This window comes from Leishmania martiniquensis, chromosome 33 (genome assembly GCF_017916325.1).
Source record: "Leishmania martiniquensis isolate LSCM1 chromosome 33, whole genome shotgun sequence".
Classification (NCBI taxonomy): Eukaryota; Euglenozoa; class Kinetoplastea; order Trypanosomatida; family Trypanosomatidae; genus Leishmania; species Leishmania martiniquensis.
Genome location: NC_090168.1, coordinates 1,273,604 through 1,293,691, shown reverse-complemented (window position 1 = coordinate 1,293,691; position 20,088 = coordinate 1,273,604). Strand labels below are relative to the sequence as shown.

At 58.2% G+C, this 20,088-nt stretch overlaps 4 protein-coding genes across 4 annotated transcripts; all 4 read right to left on the bottom strand.

Annotated features, from left to right (window-relative positions):
* Positions 1-1,126: 1,126 nt before the first annotated feature.
* On the bottom strand, positions 1,127-1,852 carry LSCM1_02786 (uncharacterized protein; the record flags this gene model as incomplete). Its single annotated transcript, XM_067320360.1, has 1 exon — positions 1,127-1,852. One exon carries the CDS (start codon positions 1,850-1,852, stop codon positions 1,127-1,129), a length of 726 nt encoding a protein of 241 aa, XP_067175735.1.
* Positions 1,853-6,663: 4,811 nt separating this feature from the next.
* Positions 6,664-10,026, bottom strand: LSCM1_02784 (uncharacterized protein; the record flags this gene model as incomplete). The annotated part of the gene is made up of 1 exon (XM_067320359.1): positions 6,664-10,026. One exon carries the CDS (start codon positions 10,024-10,026, stop codon positions 6,664-6,666), a length of 3,363 nt encoding a protein of 1,120 aa, XP_067175734.1.
* Positions 10,027-12,508: 2,482 nt separating this feature from the next.
* LSCM1_02783 (uncharacterized protein) lies at positions 12,509-14,962 on the bottom strand (the record flags this gene model as incomplete). The annotated part of the gene is made up of 1 exon (XM_067320358.1): positions 12,509-14,962. One exon carries the CDS (start codon positions 14,960-14,962, stop codon positions 12,509-12,511), a length of 2,454 nt encoding a protein of 817 aa, XP_067175733.1.
* A 1,964-nt stretch (positions 14,963-16,926) lies between these two features.
* Positions 16,927-18,504, bottom strand: LSCM1_02782 (uncharacterized protein; the record flags this gene model as incomplete). Its single annotated transcript, XM_067320357.1, has 1 exon — positions 16,927-18,504. One exon carries the CDS (start codon positions 18,502-18,504, stop codon positions 16,927-16,929), a length of 1,578 nt encoding a protein of 525 aa, XP_067175732.1.
* Positions 18,505-20,088: the final 1,584 nt, after the last annotated feature.

Sequence of the window (20,088 nt, the reverse complement as noted above, 5' to 3'; positions counted from 1 at the left end):
TGGCTGCTGCAGTTTCTTCAGCAGGCGTGCGTCACCTTACCTAACGCATGACCACGCGCTGCACTGCCTCACCTCAAGGAGGGGCGGCTCAGGGAGTTCAGGGTATTTCGCCATCGTGTGCGTTGCACTCCGTAACAGGGGGGAGGAGGGGGAGGAAGACAGCGATGAAGCAAAGTTTCTCTCGTCCACCTGGCGCACGTATCCCTGTTTGCTTTCCGTACTGGTTGTCTTTTTTTTGTCTTGATCGGTGCATATCCCACCACATGGGGACAGAAGAGACGAGAAAGTGAGGGGGAGCGGAAAGGGGGGAGGGCGAAGACGCTGACTTGTGTCCTCTACGATCCAGACAGACAACGGTGCACTCGGCAATATCGGGAGAAAAAGGGGGAGGCGAAAGAAGTGTCAATGAGCATTGACAGAGAAGCAAACACAGACACACACAAAAAAAAAACAGAAAGAATGAGGGAGAGAAATATAGAAGAAAAAAAGAGGGATAAGAAAACAAAGAGCTCTAACGTTTCAACAGAAGCGAGACGGGCCTCGCTTGCAAGACTCTTTCTCCACACACACAACCCGCACTAAAGGGAGGCCTGCCATCACATTGTACTCATCCCTGACAGAAGTGCATGAGGGAGTCTGAAAACAAAAAACGAAGCGTTGTCAGCCAGAGGTCAAGGCCTTCTGCTTCCTCTCTGGAAACGCTTCTTTCATGCGTGCAAGCTAGTGCTTGCCGCGCGCCCTCTCTTCCTCTCCAGTTCCTTCACACACACAAGAACATACGCAAGCGCCGACAGGCACAGGCAAAACAAAGAGGAAGAGGCCGACGTCGACCACAGCCCCACCCCCCTCCCGCCACACCGATGCGCACGCAGAGAGGCGGAATGGAGGGAGGAGTAAAGCTCTCCACTACACAAGATCAAAAAAAGAGAAACGCAGGCACTCCCGCACAGACACAAGCACGACGCAAGGTTCATCGAGAGGTGTCCCCGTTCGCTCTTCCATTGCTCGCGCCATGATATAGTTCAGCATCCACAGTTAAAAGCCTTTGCACGTGCATCGCTACTCCACATCATCACCAGCCTTCACACTGGCACGTACCCCGGGATTCGACCGTGCTGCCTTCGACTCAGATGCGCCGCAGCGCCTTCTTCTTGGACTTATCCGCCTTCTCAGCCGCAGCAGCCGACCCTCGGTGACAGTTTGTCTCCGAGGGGGTCAGCTTGCGCGTGGCAGCCGACAGCGCGCTGTCACTCGTCGCGGGCGATGCTGAGGCAGCAGTAGTCACGGTGGTGGCGCCACTGTCCGCATCTACAGACGTCGTGGCGTCCACTGTCGTCGAGCTGGACGGTTTCGCCGCCACGGTCTCTGGGAGAGAGATCCGCGGAACCCCCGTCGGACGCGCGGCGTTGATGGCGGTGTACATGGCAGCTTTCCGCTCGTATGCCGCGTACTCCTCGAGAATTAGCCGGCCAGCCTCCTCGTTCAACGCGCTCTCCGGGTTCGGCTCGATCAGAAGGCAGCAGATGACGGCAAGGATGTGGCGCAGCCCGAGTGTAGGGTTCCAGTCGCGTTTGAGCGCGTTCACGCAGATGTCTCCACGCTCCGATATGTTAGGGTGGAAGATCTTGGTGCGGAAGAAACCCTTTGGCGGCACCTCTGGGTATTGCTCATCGAACACGAGTACAACGTGGAAGCGGCCGGCCGCGAACGGCGTTCCCTCAGGGCCGTCGATGTCGACGTGGTACTCGTTCATCGAATCTGAAGGGCGCACCTGCACACCATCCACAGGGTGCTCTTGCACCTCCTGCATCTGACGCATCAGCGTCCGCATGCCAGCCGCCGTCAGAGGCATTAGCCGCTCCTGATCGTGGAGTGTGTGCGTCTGAGTGGTATGTAGGGTGGTCGCCAGCAACAAGCCGAGGAGGACAGAGGCTGTGAGGGGGCAAAGAAAACCAGAATGGGTGGCCAGGGTGAGACAGAGGCGCTGTCAGAGCTTTTGAAGAAAGCCCGCGAGTTTCTATTGTAGGTCTTTAGTATGTGTGCACGTGTGTGTGTGATGCCGTCAAGCAGCCGCAGCGAAAGAGAGACAGGAGGCGTGCGAAGGGCTAGAGAGACGCATGGGAGGCTGAGCCGAGCACACCCGCACACGGCAAAGGGGAATGGCTCGAGGGGAAAGGGGCTGAGACGTCTGAGAGAAGCCCCAGGAGACCGCTTCTTGTCACCACGAGGCGTATTCCATTAGCGCGCCTCCCTTGACGAGATGTGCGTAGACAAACGGGAGCCTGTGGACGCCGAATGGGGTCAGTAGGCTGGTGCAAGGTTACACAAAACCTCCTCGAGCACTCTCATATCCCATTCTCTTCGCCACTCACCGCGTGTCTGAAAGGGAGAAGCACTCGCGGTGTCTCTCCCCATCGTCCCTGCAGCCACCCGCCCACCCACGACACGGAAACAGCCGCACATTCATGCACGCATGGGTTCCTTTCTTTTTCGGTGTTTTGGATGTTCGCTGAGGCGCCAACAGACATTCTCTTTCTTACACACACACATACATACGCACACATACGCCCATGACCTGTGTGTACGTGTGTGTGTGTGTGTATGTAAGTGTGTGTAAGAGAGCCAACAGATGTGAATCAGGGAGATGCCAAACTGTACATGGGAAGCAAATTTCCGTGAAAGCGAAACGGTGTTTGTTCATGGGTTGATGCGCCTCTTTTTTTTTGTACCGCCGAGTCCGCGCCCACGGCGAAGGGAGGGGGAGGGGAAAAGAAGCAGATGCGCGAGGGCCGTCTCCCATGTTGTTACCCTTTCGAATGGTCCCCGCAGCACTAGCTCGGTTGGGGCCGCAGCACGAAGCAGCTACTACGGCGTCGCACTCGCGAGGACGTGAACAGCGCCGTCATGCATTCGCTTTCTCGCACAGGCTTCGCGATCAATGCTTTCCTCGATCTCCACCTCTCGGCGACTGTAGTGACTTTGCAGCGCGCTTACCACTTGATATACAACAGCGCGCTCGCTTTCTTCGCGATCGAACAGTTCCTGGCGTGCTTGCGGTTCGGATATAAGGCTCATCATGCGCAATTCAAGCTCGGTCGGGAAGGCGACGCGCTGTCGAGCTTCCTCATCACCGATCGCGTCTCGAATGACCTGCTCAGACTGCACAAGGCAGGTAAATAGATTGAGTCCTGCCACTCTTCCGCACACACGTGCGCGACTCATGTAGACACCGTACGCAACTTGAAAGCGCTCGACTTGCTCCTGTAGGCGCACCAGCACCACCCCTGTCCACGCGGCCGTCTGGACATGGAGAAGCTCCAAAGCACAACGGTGGTGATGCTCTTGCTCGATAAGGGCCGTCATCAACAGCTGGAAGCGCTGCTGCAGCGTATGGCTTGTCGAGTGCAGCGCGGCACGGGCCTCTTGCTCCAGGGCCTCCACCCTCATCACTTTGCGGGCGTGGAGGATCTTTTGCGCACGGGTAATGGCGACCCAACTGCGCAGGAACCGCTCAAGCGGCAATGTACCAACAGTGAGCAGTCGATGTTCGTACTCGAACGGCTTCGCTACGCAGAGACGGAAGGCATCTTCTTCTGCTACGAGTTCGCAACGAAGGATGCCTTCGAGGACCTCCAACCGGTGCACAGCTGTTGCAAACGCCGGATGCGTTTGGGGAGGGCTGGGCGGTTTCCTGGCGTTTCTATCCTCCCTGCCCACCACAGTCCCACTGCCACCAGATGGGACCCACGCACCATCGACGAGCGCATCGGAAGCGTCCGCGTCGCCTGAGGCCCAAGACAGTTCGGAGAAGATGACCGACGTCGCTGCTGATGCGGCAGAAGCGTGTACAGGCAGACACAGGTCCATGTCTGTACTACTCGCCAGGTGAAAGGCACCACACTCCGCGCGGGCCGAGGTATGCCGGTAGTAGGAGCGCCACACCGCGCATGACGCGGGCAGTTCACGCAGCGCCTCCCTCGTTTCCTCAGCCTCCAGTAGCTCGCGCGCCACACACTCCTTTCGGGCGAGCTTCGATACCCATGTGCCGCGCTGTACGTCTCGCCAACTGTAACCGTCACTTGTCACTGCCCTCCAAGCCGTACCTGACGAAGGCCTATGGTCGGGAGGGTTAGCGGGCTCTTGAGGCTGCAGCGGAAGCATTGGCACAATATGCAGCGTGGTGGCCCCACTCTCCTCCCTTCTGCCGTCTCTTCTGAGCAAATCTGCAGGAGGGGACGTAGACACCGACTGTTTTGGCGGCTTCAGCTGCTGCATCGTTGCACCCGTGTGCGGGCCGGTGCCCGTTTCCGGCGGTTGTGGAGATGAGACTGATGAAGACGGCACCATAGCGCTGTCGGCAAAGCAGTTCAACAGCGCGGCATGCGCCTTGCAGTGAGCCTCAGGAGGAGGTCTGAGGGACTTTTCCCCTGAGAATTCTGCTTGTCGCGGAGCTGGCGTAGGGGCCTGGTGAGGGAGTAGCCTATGAGGGTGCTGTGAGCGCAGCGGCGCCGGGCATGCTTTGCTCGGTTGCGCCAAAGACGGCAGCGCGTCTCGAAAATCCCTCCTTCCAGGCAGGGGTCGCGCAGTGTCATCATTACAGACGCTTTCCACGGTGGGAGGCGTGCCCCTAGCTTCAGGAGCCCTGTGCGGTGCGTAGGAGAGGGCCTCGCGCACACCCGTAGCGCTAAAGATCGATGAGAACGGTCGCAAGGGGACAAAAGAAGGGCCACACGACATCAGACCCTCGGAGGGGCACTGCGGGTGGGCCGAGTAGTCAGATCTGGATATGCGCTGTTTTGGAAACAGGTGTTGTGCAGCGTTGGTGAAGTGCGGGTGCACCATGCAAGGTAACACGCGGTGTACAGCGTACGACGTGTGCGCAGGCTGGCGCGACATTGACTCCCGTGATGGCGAGCTGCTCTTCTGCGTGTGCTCGCATCTACTGATGCGGCATCGACTCGCCGCACTTGTGTCGCCCACGCCGCTGGCGACACGCAGCGAGAGAGACGCATGGCGCACACACTCCCTACTCACACAAGTATCATCCGATGTGGAGCTTGGCTGCGGCTGCGCTGGCGGGAACTGTGCTTGCATCATCAGGGTGCGCGGCGAGACCGATAATGGTGGCAACGCTGTCACACCTCGCTCGCCGCCTGATCCATATCTACGGACAGCGCCGACGCACGCCTCTTCAGCAGTCGCACTGCGCAAAAGTTTGAGCGGCAACTCCTTGCGCTGCTCTAGAGGAGCCACACAGGTAGAGTGAAAGGCTTGAGCGAGACGCGGGTCGCGCGGACTAGGCTGGTTACTCGCTCGGGTACTCTCCACGGGGGACAGGGCCACCCCTGGCGGCCCCCTTGACGGCGTTGCAGGGCTAAGAGGCCGCACACTTTCAGGCGCGCAATCGCTCTGGCCATCGCGCCCGGAACCCTCACACGCAGAGACAAGAGCGTCAGCCCCCGGAGGCGGCGTGTCATCACTGCATCTACCGGCTCTCGTAACCTTTGCCGTTATCATGGCTGACAGTGGTGCGCTGAACAACAATCAGAAGAGCGCCGTCTTAGCAGAAAGAAGCGCCACAGCTCTGTGCGGTGGTGGGGAGTGGGGATGGCACGAAATCTCAGCTCAGCGTTGGGAGGCGAATGCTGTGGTTGTTGTTGCTGTTGTGTGTGTGTGTGTGTGTGTTTTCCTCAGTTGGGCGAAGAAGCGTATAGGGCGCCCATTTCTTCTCCATCGCCCACGCCGTCGGACAGTGAGCCCACCAAAGAAACAAAGAAAGAGGCAGAGGGGAGATGCGAATGGTGCCACAAAAGTGGGTGGATGCAGCTCACATCCCTTCCCCGAGTCGACGAGAGAAACGCAGAGGTGATCGGACGACAAAGCGACCCATGGAAGGGTCGCAGCACGAGTCACGCGTTCTGCGAGTGAGATACGGGAATAGAGGAGAGAGTAGAAAGAGGAAGATGCGTGTCCATCAGTTACAACACGCACACCCATCCACTCTTACAATCTAATACAGCGAGGATACCAGCTATTTCTGTTGCGAAAATCAACAGCTCTTCTAAACCCGCCCTCCCCCTCCCAGAAGCACGGCACGGGTGCGTCTCTCTCAACCGTCAACTTTCACTCCCTGACTATGTGCGCGGATGTGCTGAAGGGTAACGTCTTCCTTCGTTTCCGCAGACCTTCTCTGCGCGCACGGCTCGCACGTGAGGTCTGCGGTCACCTCATTTCACGCTCACCGTTCGCATGGCGGCGCGCATGGGACGCCCAACGGAGAAAGCGTCTGTGGCTCAGGCACATAGACGCCGCGCTCGAGTTGTTGTCGCACTTATGAAGGCACACACACCCACACAAACACACGCCCTTTCCGTCAGTGACACCGTCTCTGCAGTAAGATGCAGAGTTCACAAGCACATAAAGAAGGGCAGGAGCTCATCAATGGGCCACAGACAGAATGGGACAGAAATGTTCAGAGGGGTGTCGGCCCTTACGCCTCCTCCTCGAGCGATGCGGTTCGGTATCGTCTGGTTGGAGAAAGAAAAAGAAAACGATCACAACGGAGCGCATCAGCGCAGCGCAGAAACGGGCACGCGCCATGGCCGCGGCTTCTGGACTGAAATTCTTCCGCCCCCAACCCCCCCCAACACATCGACATTCTATCTATTCGCGGAGCAGAGCCCGGGTAGCTTGCGACAGAGCCTCGTTTCGCTCAAGCAGCGCTTGACGTCGGGCCACCTGAGCTGCGGCGTCGGCTACTTCGCCGTGGTAGTATGCTTGCAACGTTTGCTGTATGTCGACAAGCCCCCACTCTGGGCAAGCGCCGCGCCGAGTCTCTCGAGACATCGCGGTATTGGAGGCGGAGAGACAAAATTGAGGAAAGGGTGGCGGCTCACCCGACAGCTGATGGTGTGGCGACCCAATCTTCGCATCTGCAGGCCAAACGGCCTTACTCGCCACAGTGGCCACGCGCTCGTCGTCGTCTAGGGCGCCGAACGATGTGGCCAGGGAGCAGGATCTTAAACTTGGCAGAAGACCTGTAGATTCATCCAGCAGCGGTTGCTCCATGACGGATATGCTCGCCATCGATCCAGAAGCCTCGTCGTGAGCAGTGGCCCACTCGCCACTGCCACACGCACCCGCTCTTTGACCCTGCCGTGGACACTTATGCGCTATCTCCTGTGGCGCAGTCGTCTCGCTTTCGTTCGCCAGTCCCTCAGCCCACAGGCCTCCGACGACCTCAGATGCACCTGCGCTCACAGCTCGCCAGTAAACGTATCGACGAAACGGCAGTGCGTAGGCCAAGTAGCGGTGCATCGCGTGTCCAGGATGACACTGCACCGCGCACATCGTGCAGCGGGTGGCGTTGCGCAGCACACACGTCGCCAGCAGCTGCGCTTCATCCAGCTCATTGGCACCAGGGGTGAGAGTGAGAAGGGTGCGGTCGTCGAAGTGGACGCGAATGGTGCCGTTGGTGAGAGCCGTGAAGGTGCCGATACCGTCCAGCCGACTTGTAAGGTGGATAAGAGAGAGAGCAGAAGGGCTACCAGGGGCGCTGACCGTCGCAGCTGAGCGGGCGCTCCTGCTGCCCGGCCAGCCCTGAGCACCGGGCGGCAAGGTCGATGATGGCGCGGTGGAGCAGTACGCGGCAAGTCTTGAAGGATCCGCCGCCGGCCTCAGAGGGTCTGCCGCACGCTGGGCGGCGCAGTTCACCTGAGACAGTTGAATAGCGACGTCAACCACGGAGGCAAGGTAGCGGCCGAAGCGAAGGCGACGAGTCTCGTCGTAGGCATCCCAAGACGCGGATTTGCAAGACGCTGCGCCACCACCAAGGGACATGAGCGAAGGCGCTTCGACTGCCGTGTTCGATCCGGTGCATCTATGAATCAGTTGCTCGCTAGGCCCCACTGCTGCAGTGAGAGCCGCCAAGGCAGAGCACGCGCACGCAGGTGTTACAAGGGCTGCAGTGCAGTCTCCTTGTGAGCGGCCTGTTGAAGGTGCTGGAGAGCAACATAGGCTTTGAGGATCAATGATGGCGACCACAGGCCTCGCCCCGGGCGCGCATGCAGGTGCTGCGGCACCAAGATCCTCTTCTTTTTTGCCGAAACGCATGCACATTGAGTTGGGGTCGCCGCGCCGTTGCGGCGCCGCTTGGAATGGCACGGCGCAAGAGCGCGACACCTCTTGGCCATTGCGCAGCTCGCGCGCTGATGCGGACTCGGTAGGTGCACGAATGAGACAGCGCAGAGGTGCTATTGTCGATCGCAAGCGCTTGTCCGCCGTCGCCAACGCCACTGCAGTGTCGCGCGCCTGTAGTCGGTACACAGCCGGCGCCGAGGCAGTCGCACAAGGCAAGGATGAGTGCAGTCGATGGTGCTTGATGGTGTAACCGTGCCCGTCGAGCGTGGTGCGCACAACACTGGCATCTTCGGCCACCCACGTCACAACTTCCTTGCCCCAGGGTTGCGCCGTCGAAGCGTCGGCCCCGACAGCAGTGCTGCAGCTGTCGTTCCCAGTGGGATCCCCAACGACACCGCCCTGCAGACACCAGTAGACGGCGGGCGGGTTATCCCTCCCAACACCGCAGTGGTTTCCTTCGTACATCCAACGAAGTCGCGCGCCTCGCGGGTGCAGTGCACGCATCGCATCAACGGCACGCGCCGTCCGTGGTGCAGCGAGGTGCTCCGCCTGCGACGCAGTCAGCGGCGAGAAGCGGCAAGGGTTGGAATCACGGTGCTGGTTAAGAGCGCCACTCCAACGATGAGGTTCAGGCAGAGAACCTTCCCAGGTAGCACAGCCACCGTTATTACCAGCGAGAAACATGGCTGATTGACCGACAGCGCTGTGGGACGGTGGCGCTGGCGCTGCATACGGTGCGCTCAGTTCTTGCTCCGTTGCAGAAAGCTCGGCGTCCAGCTCCAGAGCTAACTGCAGCATCGTACGCCACGTGGCTGGTGGGTCGCGCACCGGGAACGTCTGCTCAACATATGTGAAGAGCACCGGTGCGGATGCAGCGCACGGGCGAGAGATGCAGGAAGACCAGCTGGGTGAGGATGGCAACAAGTTCCATGCCGCAAGATCCCGCGCATGAAAGGACGCTGGTAGCCGCGAGCCGTCAGGACGGGTCACTGGCGCAGGCCATCGTACCGTGAATGTTTCACGGTGCACCGCCACTGTCATACGCACACGGCGCAGCGCACACCACAGCTCCAGCACTGTGCCTAGAGGCACCGCCTTTCCTGATGAAATAGTCGGGTCACCGGTACACCCACTAGGCTCAGGTGCACTACTTGCTACGTTGTCCTCTGGTGCACTCTCACCGATAGGTGAAGGTACGGTGAAGACATCGATATGACACGATCTCGGCGATGCCCTTGGACACACTGGCTGCCCTTGCTGGACTAGGCTCGAAGCTGGGATCCAATCGCGAACAGTGCCGAGCACGGTGTGTCGCTGGAACAGGTCAGAGCGCCGTTCCAGCAAGAGGGTGTTGATCGGGGGCCCCGGATCTTGCCACACACTGCACGATTGCGCCATTCCATTAGCGGTCATGACCGCAGACGCACCAATTGTCGATGAGATGGACGAGAGGGGAAAGAGAGAACCTTCTGAAGGCAGCAGCGGCGTCAGGAGCCGTGGCTGTTCGGTGAGGCTGTTGAAGATATGGAGAGCTGCGCGCACCTTATTCACGTCCCTGCTGAGCGTCCACGCTGAGAAGCAAAGCTCGCGGTTCATGTCGTCCTTATCGTCTTCGATGTCGCCGACCGAGTCGATATTTTCACCTACGGCGGCATGCGCTGTTGGCGGCGGCACCTGCCGTCTCTCCTGCCGCTGTCGCTGGTGGGCGGCTTGAGTCGCTGTGCGTTGTGAATGACGAGAGATTGGGTTGCTGCGTACCGCCACGAACGTGTTCATGTTGTCCACAAAGGACATGATGGTGCCGTCGGCAAAGATGAACTCGGCCCCGCCGTCATCCCACGCGACCGCGCGGATGACAGCGTCTGCAAGTGGCGATGATGTCAGCATGATAGAGGGTATAGCGGCTAACAAAAGAGAAGGAGCTTGAGAGCAAGGCGGCTAATCTCGGTGAAGCTGTGCTAGCAGCAATGTGCATGAGCATCATGAACACCTTTGCGTTACAGTTCTTGACGATTACGGGCCTCGCCCGTTCAACAAACGCTCCGAGCGCGACCAGGCTCTGTACCTCTCGTTGGGTAGGCCGAGTTCAGTGCGCCGTAGAGCGCTCAAGGCAGAAGAAGAGAGATAGCGCACCTGAGAGTAAAGAGAAGGAGAGAGAATAATAGAACAAAAGGCCCGAAGCAAGCTGGAGGCAATGCGTGTAATGGCGAAGTGAAAAACAAAATCGGTGACACACAAGTTCTGCGTCAACTTCACCTCGATACTGCTGCGTAGCACGCACACACACCTCGCGAAGAAAAATTACTAGAGTCATGTGCTTCCAAGTGCGTGTGTGCGGGGAGCTTGCGAGCTCGACTTGAATCATGACGATGGAAGGGTTACCCGCTTGTAGATGTCGTTCGCCTCAACGCTTTGCGTTACACTTAGCCTCTCTGATGCGCACGCTCATACATGCAGGAAGCACAGGCCACCGGCGGCGGTGGAGACAAGGAGGAGGTCAGCAAGATGTGAGCCACGAATAACAAAACTCACTTGCACGACTTCCGCGCTCGCCATCAGCGGCCAGTTTACTGCCCACCCCCCTTTCCCTCCACCTTCTCCTGCCTTGCTGCTGCGCTCTCCGCTTCGATCCATCCCGAGTACTCATTTTCTATTCAGTGGGTTTTCGTTGCTCGTGGAGAAAGATGCACGCTGCCACGCGCAGTAGCCGCAGCAGATTCTGCGGCTTCTGTTGTGTGCGCTTCTTGAATTTTTGATGTCTCGCTGCCGATGTGCCCCACTGTTTCTCTCACCCCTCTTGGCGTGCCAAAGCCGAGGGAAGGTTTTTTGTTTGCCTGTATAGCGTGACGAACGAGAGACCGATTTGAGGTTGAGCAGTAACAGTGATACCTATACGCCTACGCGTACGCCTCCGGAAAGGAGGGAGGCGTTGTGGTCACCGTCTCAGGTGCTCGATGCCTCTCACGTGTACGTGCATGTGCGTGCTCTTCTCTACAACTCCATCCCGTGTGCTTTCGTGCGTGCATGGAGGGACGAGGATCAAGCAGAAAACCATGCGCATCCCGTCCATACCAGAAAAGGCGGAAGAAGGAAAGAGAGAGACAAACGATAAAATGCCAATAGCTACACAAAAACGTTACTTAGGGTAATGGTGGCGAGGGCGTCGAGCGAGACGCGCGTGCGGGAAGCGTGTCGCACAAGCGCACGTGCCCATCTCCTCCACACGAACACGCCCCCCACCACCACCACCACCCGTCCACACCCCCAATCAAAGCCGCTGACGTGACGCTCAGACATCGACAACAGACAACAAGAGCATGCCACTCCCCCCCCGCCTCCTTCACTCACACGTACGCGGAAGAAGAAAACAAACAAGGGGTGACGCACAGAGGGGGAGGTGCGTTAGTTACGGGACAGTTTAGTCACATGCAAAGAAAAACCATAAAGGAAGAAAACACAAACACACACACAAGACAAAAAAATGGACAGGACAGAGGAAATCAACGGACAGGACAAAAATGGAAAGCGCTTCTCCCGAAAAGGACATGGCGAACGAAGAAAACAAAAGGAGGAAAAGAAAAACAGAAGAGTGAAAGAGGGGAAGGGGGGCAAGCGAATCACTTCCATCGCAGACCCACAGCATACGTCGGGGACACGTACGGAGAGAGAGGGAGGGAGGGAGAGGGAGAGGGGGATGCGAGAAGGGTGGAAATGGCGGGAGGAGAGGAGACAGGAGAGGCGAAAGAGGAAAGGGGAAGAAAACGGTAAAGGATACGGCATGGTGCGGGGGAGGGGAGGGTGATGTGCGCATGCACGGCATGATCGCAACCAAAAGAGAAGAGCCACACACAAGGAAGCGGCGGGCGGAGGCCGCCGTGTAATTGCATACGCAGATCGAAGACGACACAAGTAGCGGGATCGGGTGCGCAGACTGCTCCGAAACAAAGCGCGGAGCTCTCTGGCAAGCCTAGGGGAAGAGGACAAAGGAGTGAAATGGTCAGCGTGTGTGCAAGACTCGGAGAGAGAAAGAAAGAAGCGGACAACGACACATGTATGAGCTGGCCATGGTGCTTTACCAACACCCCTACAGAAGAAGACGAAAGGGGCCCAGGAAGAAAAAAGTAGCCGAGGAGTCCCCCTCATCCGGCTCCAACGCGCGCACGCCAGCCTCCCCAACGACACCTGCTCCCCGTCCCCCACACCCGCCCACCCACTCACGTACCCATACGAGCACATGCACGGGTATACTCGCTTTCTCTCTCTCTGTTCCATCCCTGCTGTGGCCCTCCCCCCTTCTCCTCCGTCTTTCTTTCTTTCCACCGCCTTCGTTTCTCTTTCTCTGTTCCACACTGCCTCTCAACTCCTGTGCTTACTTGTTCGGCACCTTCAGCACCTTGATGAGCGAAGCCAACAGCAGCACATCATCTGGCTTCAGCTCGTCCTTAAACTTCTTCACGGCATCAACGGACTGGCGCGTGATGTGAGACACAATGATGTCGCCACTGTCAAACTGACGGCCAACGGTAACGCCCGACTCGCCAGAGTTGATCTTGACAGCCAGGTCCATGCCAGGGGTACCGATCTCCACAGGCCGGTTGTCCCGCTCCATCGACATCACGCGACCAATCACGACGACGCTGTCGTCCTTCTTTCGAATCGCACTGAGCGGCGTCCCGGGGCGTAGCTGGCCGCGCTCCACGGAGACTGGGATGATGATCGGGTCGGTCGCGTGAATCGACTCGCCAATCATCTTCAGCTGCACCGGAAAGATCGCAATGGAGCGGAGGCGGTCCTTCTCGCGCTGCTCGTACTCCTGCATGTACCGAGTGAATCTGTCAAAGAGGTGATAGATGATGTTCGCCTCAAAGACGTCAATGTCGTTCTTTTTCGCAATCTCGCGCGCCTCCTCCGAAACCGGCACGTCGAAGGCGAGAACGACGGCGTAGCGCGGCTCGCGCCGCTTCATCGACAGAACCTGGTGCATGTGGCGCTTGTGGATTGGGCCGATAGCGATGCTCGCCACTGGAATCTTCATACTCTTGAGAAAGGACAGAAGGGCCTCGAGGGCGCCAAGGGTGCTGCTCTGTACGCTGACACCAAGGCCGTCGGGGTCTAGGTACTCGTTGATGTTCGTCGCGTCCTTCATGACCAGCTCGGAGATCTTCTCCTTGTTGTCGTTCGGGTGCACAACGAGGAGCTGGGTGCCGGGGATGACGTACTCGAGGTCGTTTCCAGATATCTTCACACCCATTGCCGCCTTTATCGATTTGTGGTGAATGTACTCGCCACGCACACGCATCTCACGCAGCGGCTGCGGCGTCAGCAGCGACCGGATTTGCGTAAAGATGGGGCCGTTCTGTCCGCACAGGCATATCTCGTCTCCCTCGTGCAGCTCGCCATTGATGAGGATGACGTCAATCGTGAACCCGTACCCGGTGATCGGCTTCACCTCAAGCACCGTGCACTGCAGATCATCCTTGTAGGTAACTTTCCCCTCCATGAACTGCTGCACGAGCTGAATTTCCAGCAAAAGCAAGTCGCACACGCCTTCGCCGGTGCGGGCTGACGTCGGCACCACCGACACAACGTTGCGCACCTCCTTGTTGTTGTAGTACAGCTCCGAGTTGAGCCCCTCGGCGGACAGCTCGTTCTTCACTTGGCTCCAGCGCGTGTGGAACTCGCTTCGGACGTGCGCCTTCTGGAGCTCTAGTGACTGCTGGATGTCCATGTTCTCGTGCGGCTGCCAGTCGAATAGGCGATCCACCTTGTTCAGTGCCACAATGAAGGGGCATCGCTTCTCGCGCAGAAGGCGGATGGACTCGCGCGTCTGCTGCTCAAGGCCGTGCATGATATCCACCACCAGAATGGCAATGTCGCACAGGCTGCTGCCGCGGCTGCGCAGGTTCGTGAAGGACTCGTGACCGGGAGTATCAATCACGAGCAGGCCTGGCACGTTCAGCACGCACTTGTGCTTTTTGATGAGCTCCTCTGTGGCAGACACGAGGGACTCTCGAGGAAAGAAGGTAGCGCCAATCTGCTGGGTGATGCCGCCAGCCTCGCCGCCCTGAACATTTGTGGAGCGAATGCGGTCAAGAAGGCTTGTCTTACCCGTATCGACGTGGCCGAGCACACAGCAAATCGGGGAGCGCAGGTTGCTCACTTTCTCCAGAACATGGTTCTTCAACCGCTTCTCTTCTTCCGCCTTCCGCTTCTCCGCCGCACGCGTCTCCTTGCGCTCGGCACGCTCGGCACGGATGCGCTCGTTGTTGGTGTGCCGATTCGCCCGACGCTCATCGCGCTCCATGACAGCTTCCCAGTCATCCTCGTCGATCTCCTCCTCCGACTCCGTCAGCTCCGTCGGCTCCCCCTCTTCCACCTCTTCCTCTTCAGGCGGCGGCGCCGCGGTAGCCACCGGCTTCGGCTTCGGCCTCGGCTTCGGCTTCGGCGCCACGTTCACCTCATCCTTGCGCACCTCCTCGTCCTGGCGAATGCGATCCACATCAGGCAATATCATACCAGCCACGCGCATGCGGTCGAGTGCGTCGCTCTTGACGGCCGCCTTGCGCTCCTTGCGAGCCAAGCGCTCCTCCTCCTTCTGACGCTCGCGCTCCTTCTGGCGCTCCGCTTCCTCAAACTTGCGCTGCTCCTCGGCGAGCCGCTCTTCCTCGCGGATGCGGCGCTCCTCTTCCTCGGCCTCGAGCCGCAGACGCTCCTCTTCCGCCTTCTGAAGCTCCATCTTCATCTTGAGCTTTGCCAGCATGGCGTTCGGCGGCCCCTTCTTGGCCGCCGCCTTGGGGGCTCCTTTGGGCGCTTTCGGTGGCATGGCTCGAGCTGCAGGATGCAGGCGTGCGGTCGAACGTCGGTGTTTGGGGATGGGAGAGCCTTAGGGCTCACGCTGAGCAAGCAATGCTGATGGGGGAGTGGGGAAAACGGTGGGGTAAAAAGGGCAGGGGGGCTCGTAGGTTCGCAATGATCGCCTGTCTCGCTTATCGTTCGCTTTGTTTTTTGCTTTTATGCGGTGCTTCTGATGTTCATCTACGAGTGGCGCTTCGTCAGAAGGGGACCGCGACTTATCTCGCTACCTCGACGAATGCACATGCAGACGTGGTGGCGACGTTGGGCCTTATTTTCTTTTTTCCTTACGTGTATCGGCGCCTGCGCGTGATCGTGGGCGTCAACGCGCCAAATGGAAGCTGAGAAGGGAGAGAAGGAGAGAGAGAGCGGAGGTGAGGAGTGCTATGCGTTCAGTGCAGACCGTCGGGAGGTGAGCACCATGTTAGCGAGATCGTGGACGCACAAGAACTAAACCAAACGAAAAGAAAAAGAAAGATGGACACACTCAGAGAGAGAGAGAAATGGTAAGCAAAGCGGGTAAACACTGTGGTTGAGGGTAGGCAGCTCGGCCTTTTCTTTTTTGCGGAGAGTGCGACTGCTGCATCGATTGGAGAGAGTGGGAGGCGTGTGAGTGTAGATTTTAGAGAGGACAGTGACGCGCCGATGAAGGAGTGGAGAGAGAGTGAAGAAATGAAAAGCAGAGAAACGGTGCTACGCAGTGCCCTTCTGCTGGAAATGTTAAGGGCATACCTGAAACGCGGCGACGCTTTGCCGTTTTCCTTCGGTTCATGAGCGTGCGTATGCGTCGGAGTCGGCCGCGGAACAGAATCTTCATCAACGCGTACGAATGCACACGCACGCGCACGGATGGAGAGGAGGAGGGGGCTCAAGATCGAGTTCAACTGCAGCTCCCCGCCCACTCTGCCCCCACAAGTACCTCGATGCGCATGAACATCTCCTTTTGCCATCCTCCCCACACAAACTGACACGTGCACACACCTCACTCAGCGTTTTCTCTCACAGCCTCCCTAAGCACCTTAAAAGGGGGAACATATCAGCATGTGTGACAAGCTTGCAGGTCACACATGAACACAAACACATACACACGCACACACGAAAGAAGGGAGAAAGAAAAAAAAAGCGGCAGACGCGTGTACGCTTAACCCTCACGCATATGGGGCGATTCCGCAAGTGTGTGCTTGCGTGTAAGTTTGTGTCATGGACGCTCCAGAGGGAAGATGGCCGCAGTTGCCCTTACCTCTACTGTCTTCGCTCAGAAGGGTCCAGCCGCAACTCCGATGTGCTTGCCCTTCTTTCCCCACCTCGACGACCGCCTCGATCACTTCTTTCCTACCTGCATTGCCTTATGTTTGCCTCATGCCCCCCTCCCGCGCGCGCCGCCCTTGCTCTTCTCCCAAGACGGAGGCAGGTGCTTCGCCATCACCACGATCGTCAGGGATGGAGATGTACGAGAAGATAAGCAAAGCACTGCAAACACCTCAGAAGGTGTCGCCGTATCGGGAAGGGGAACGAAGAGAGCGAACGAGTCGATGGAAGAGGAGGAGGAAGCGGGAGCGAACGCGGGGGATAATGGCCAAAGGGCGAGCAAGTGCGTCTCGTCACACACACACGTATACACAGGGGCAGCATGCCTTTGCAGATGAAAGCCAGTGATCCCCTCATTGACGGCGCCATGGAGAGAGAGAGAAGTGGATTCGGAAAGAGAGCTATAGTCACACAAAAAAGACCCACAACAGCGTCCCGCGCCGCCAGTGTAGGAGGAACCCTATCGCAGGCGAAGCAACGGAACTCAGCGTACCACCCCCAAGTCCCTGCTCACTACCCCGGCAATACCTCTCCTGTCACTTCCTGCGCCTGTTTTGCCATCCCATCCATCCAACAAACTTCTGCCCTTGCCGGCTCAAGGAAAAGAAATCAAGAGCCGCGCGCACGCTAGTAAGAAGCTGCCGCCGTCATCGTATGAGACAGGAACTCCTCCATGCCCGGCTCAAGCTCACGCGCCAGCAGGTTGCCGTAGTCCCACAGCTCCGCCGACAGTGCCGCGACATCAATGCGCTCCGCCTTCTGAGGGAGCACCACAATCCACTCGTACTCTAGCCGCTCGCCCTCGTCACCTGCCTTTGTAATAATAAGCGGAGTACGCCGCGTCTCTACTAACTGCAGCGTCACGCCAGTCTTCGTCCGCATCGCCCACTTTCGAGTGACGCGCTCGCAGCAGTAGTAGACCTCACCGAGCTCCGGCGAAAGCACTGACTGCACGGAATCGCGAGTGCTACGGAGAATGTCGGCTTCTAGGTAGGCGTCTACGATGCGCTTCTTGATCGGATGGCGCGCCCTCACTAGGTAGCGGAGGTCCGGCATTTGAGAGCGAACGTAATGCGCGACGAAAAATCTGTCCCATGGCCGGTTCAGCTTCGTGCACTGCAGCTGCGCGTTCAGCTCTCCATCGAGCACTTCACCTGAACGACGAATGCAAATCTTGTAGCTGGTCGTCGAATCCTGCACAAGCTTCATCCCGAGTCGCTCGGCCAGCTTTTCCATCGCCTCCGCGTTGGAGGCGGAGGCGATAGCGAACCACACGTACGGGTGGTACGCGTAAAGGTGCCGCTGCAGCGTCCACAAAGGGAGTGTGTTGCGGTTCTGCTTCGCGATAGTCCGATAGAAGATTATGCGGCCGGCGCCAATGTTGAGCTCGCCGCTCATGTTCGTATTCCACAGGTTCGCGAGGCACCACTCAAGCCCGCGGCGGAAATGCTGCTCATTCGCCTTGTCCACGTTGACCTTTGAGACAAGATAGGCAAGCTTCGCTTTGCTGTGCCCTGGAAACTTGGACGGGTCCACCGCCGTCAGGCCAACATCGGCGGAGAGTTCGCTGTGCAGCAGCTGGTAGGCGCGCGGCGAGAGCACGTCGTACCGTTCGCCCATGCGCTGTGGACTAAACTCCATGTAGTCGATGTGACGCCGCTCCTCGAAGCCGGGCTCGGCACCCCAGTCGCCATACTCGTCTGCCTCGTCGAGAGTTTCCTCGACACGATCGGAGCCGGTCATGGTTACCGCGGCACTGTCATCCTGCGGCACCGTGATATTCGCCTGCTCCGCAGAAAGCACCTCCTCCACTTGACGCACTAGAGTACTCTTCTTTGCCTGAGGGTCAATCACGAACGCGCTACTGCCGCTGGAGCGCTGTTGCTGCTGTAAGTAATACATGAGCTCTGCCGCAGAGAGTGAGAAGAGGTTGCCCTCGTTCCACAGGCCCCACACAAGGTCATGAGTGATATGATTGAAGTCCTTTTGTGGCGTAGACGACGACTGCCAGCGGCGGCCCTGCGTCAGCGCCGCGGCCGCGTTTGCCGAGGAGGCAAGAAAAGAGCGCACATTGGAGAAGCGGTGATGCCAGCTGGAATGCCTGCGGATGGAGACGCTGGCGGCCCTTGGCATTGAGGAGGCTAAAAACGCACCAATATGCGGAGAGGCGCCCATGGCCCCAGACGCCCCCTTAACGCGCAACATCTGCTGATAAGCAGCGGCAGGAAGCGTTGACTCCTCTTCTCCTCCTCCTCGCTGGCGTTGACGAGAAAAGGTTCAGTCAAAGAGCTTTCGGTGTGTGTGCGTGTATGTGCGAGCTCAGTGCTTGTAATCTCTTTGAGCAGTCACTGCTGTCCCTGCGTGCGTTCGTGACCCCGTATCGCCCGACCTACCTAAACACACACACACACCACGTCAGAAAGACAGACGAAGGGAAAACGTTTCCCGATCTGTGCGGGTGCAAGTAGGGCTCCGGCGGCGGCGAGGGGAGAGAGAGCGAGAGATGGATGGATCGATGGACGGACTCGATGAATATGTAACTACAAGGGAAAAGAGGCACAGCGTTGTGGGGGGATGGCAGCAAAGGGATGGGGGAGGGGGAGAAGTGCGACGGGGTGCGTGTGTGCAGTTTCCGTGAGGAGAACACAAAATTCCCATAGAAAAGAGGCAGTAAGTGAGCGACGGAAGGGAAGAGGATGGCAAGCACAAAGTTCGCCCTCAGACGCTCGCAGAACTCTTCAGCCGCTGCGTGTGAGAGCGCATTACGCGCCAAAGATCAGCGGCGGAGCAGTTTTTTTTGCTCTTGTTGTTATTTTGTTCGCTCTTTTCTCTTCTATCGCTCTCTTTTCAAAGTTGCGCTGCGCAACGTGTGCGGCATTGGCGGTTGGTGCAGGGATACCGGCGCCGTCGTGCAGCAGTGCCCTAGAAAGGTTTCCTTCACTCGAGAGCGACTTTGAAAGAAGATACTTTTTTTTCTTTCCGTTCCTTCGTGCCACATCTTCGTACAACGCGTTGACAGTTTTCAGGCGCTCCTATCTGATGAATTGCCACCCTTTATCGGTGCTGTGTCGTTTTGTTCGCTTGCACGCGGCTCGGGGCGCCTTTTCAGACAGACGCACAGATGTGCACGTAAATGCGCGTTTGCCAGCAGCAGACGCATGGCGTGGAAGGAGGTGAGCAACGACAACAGCAGCGGCGGCAGGAGTGTCTTAGTGGGAGAGAAAGGTGGGGGGGAGCGGCCACTCCGAGAGCAAAATCAGCGGAAACGGACCAAAAATGTGAACGAAACGAGTGCCTGCCTGCCAGAGACAGATACAGACAGAGAAGTCGTGATTCAGTCTCGTACGCTGCTGCACCCTCCCTCCATCTGTCCCCACTATCTGCACAATCACACACACAAGTGCAGATCTCGGACATGAGCCAGCAGCCTTTTTGCGGGCAAAAGAGGAACTCTTCCTCTGAGTGAGACGCCGGGCGTTGCACGTTCACCAACGTACAGCTCAGGAGGCCCCTGGCAACATCTAGGGTAGCAAGAAATGTTCAGCCCGTGTTCTCGTGTGTGCTACAGTGGCTTTTCTACACACGTGCTCATTCGGCGAAGACGCACACAACGCAGGCCGCCTGATAACAGAGCACCAGAAGGCAGAGGCGGCACCCGTATATGCCCGCCCGGAGCACAAGTGACGCAGAAGAGGAGGCAGAGGGTGCTAAGAAGTGGCCAACGCATGCAACGTTTGCGTAAAGATAACAAAGGCAGGCTGTCGGCGCACACGCATCGTTAAAGACACG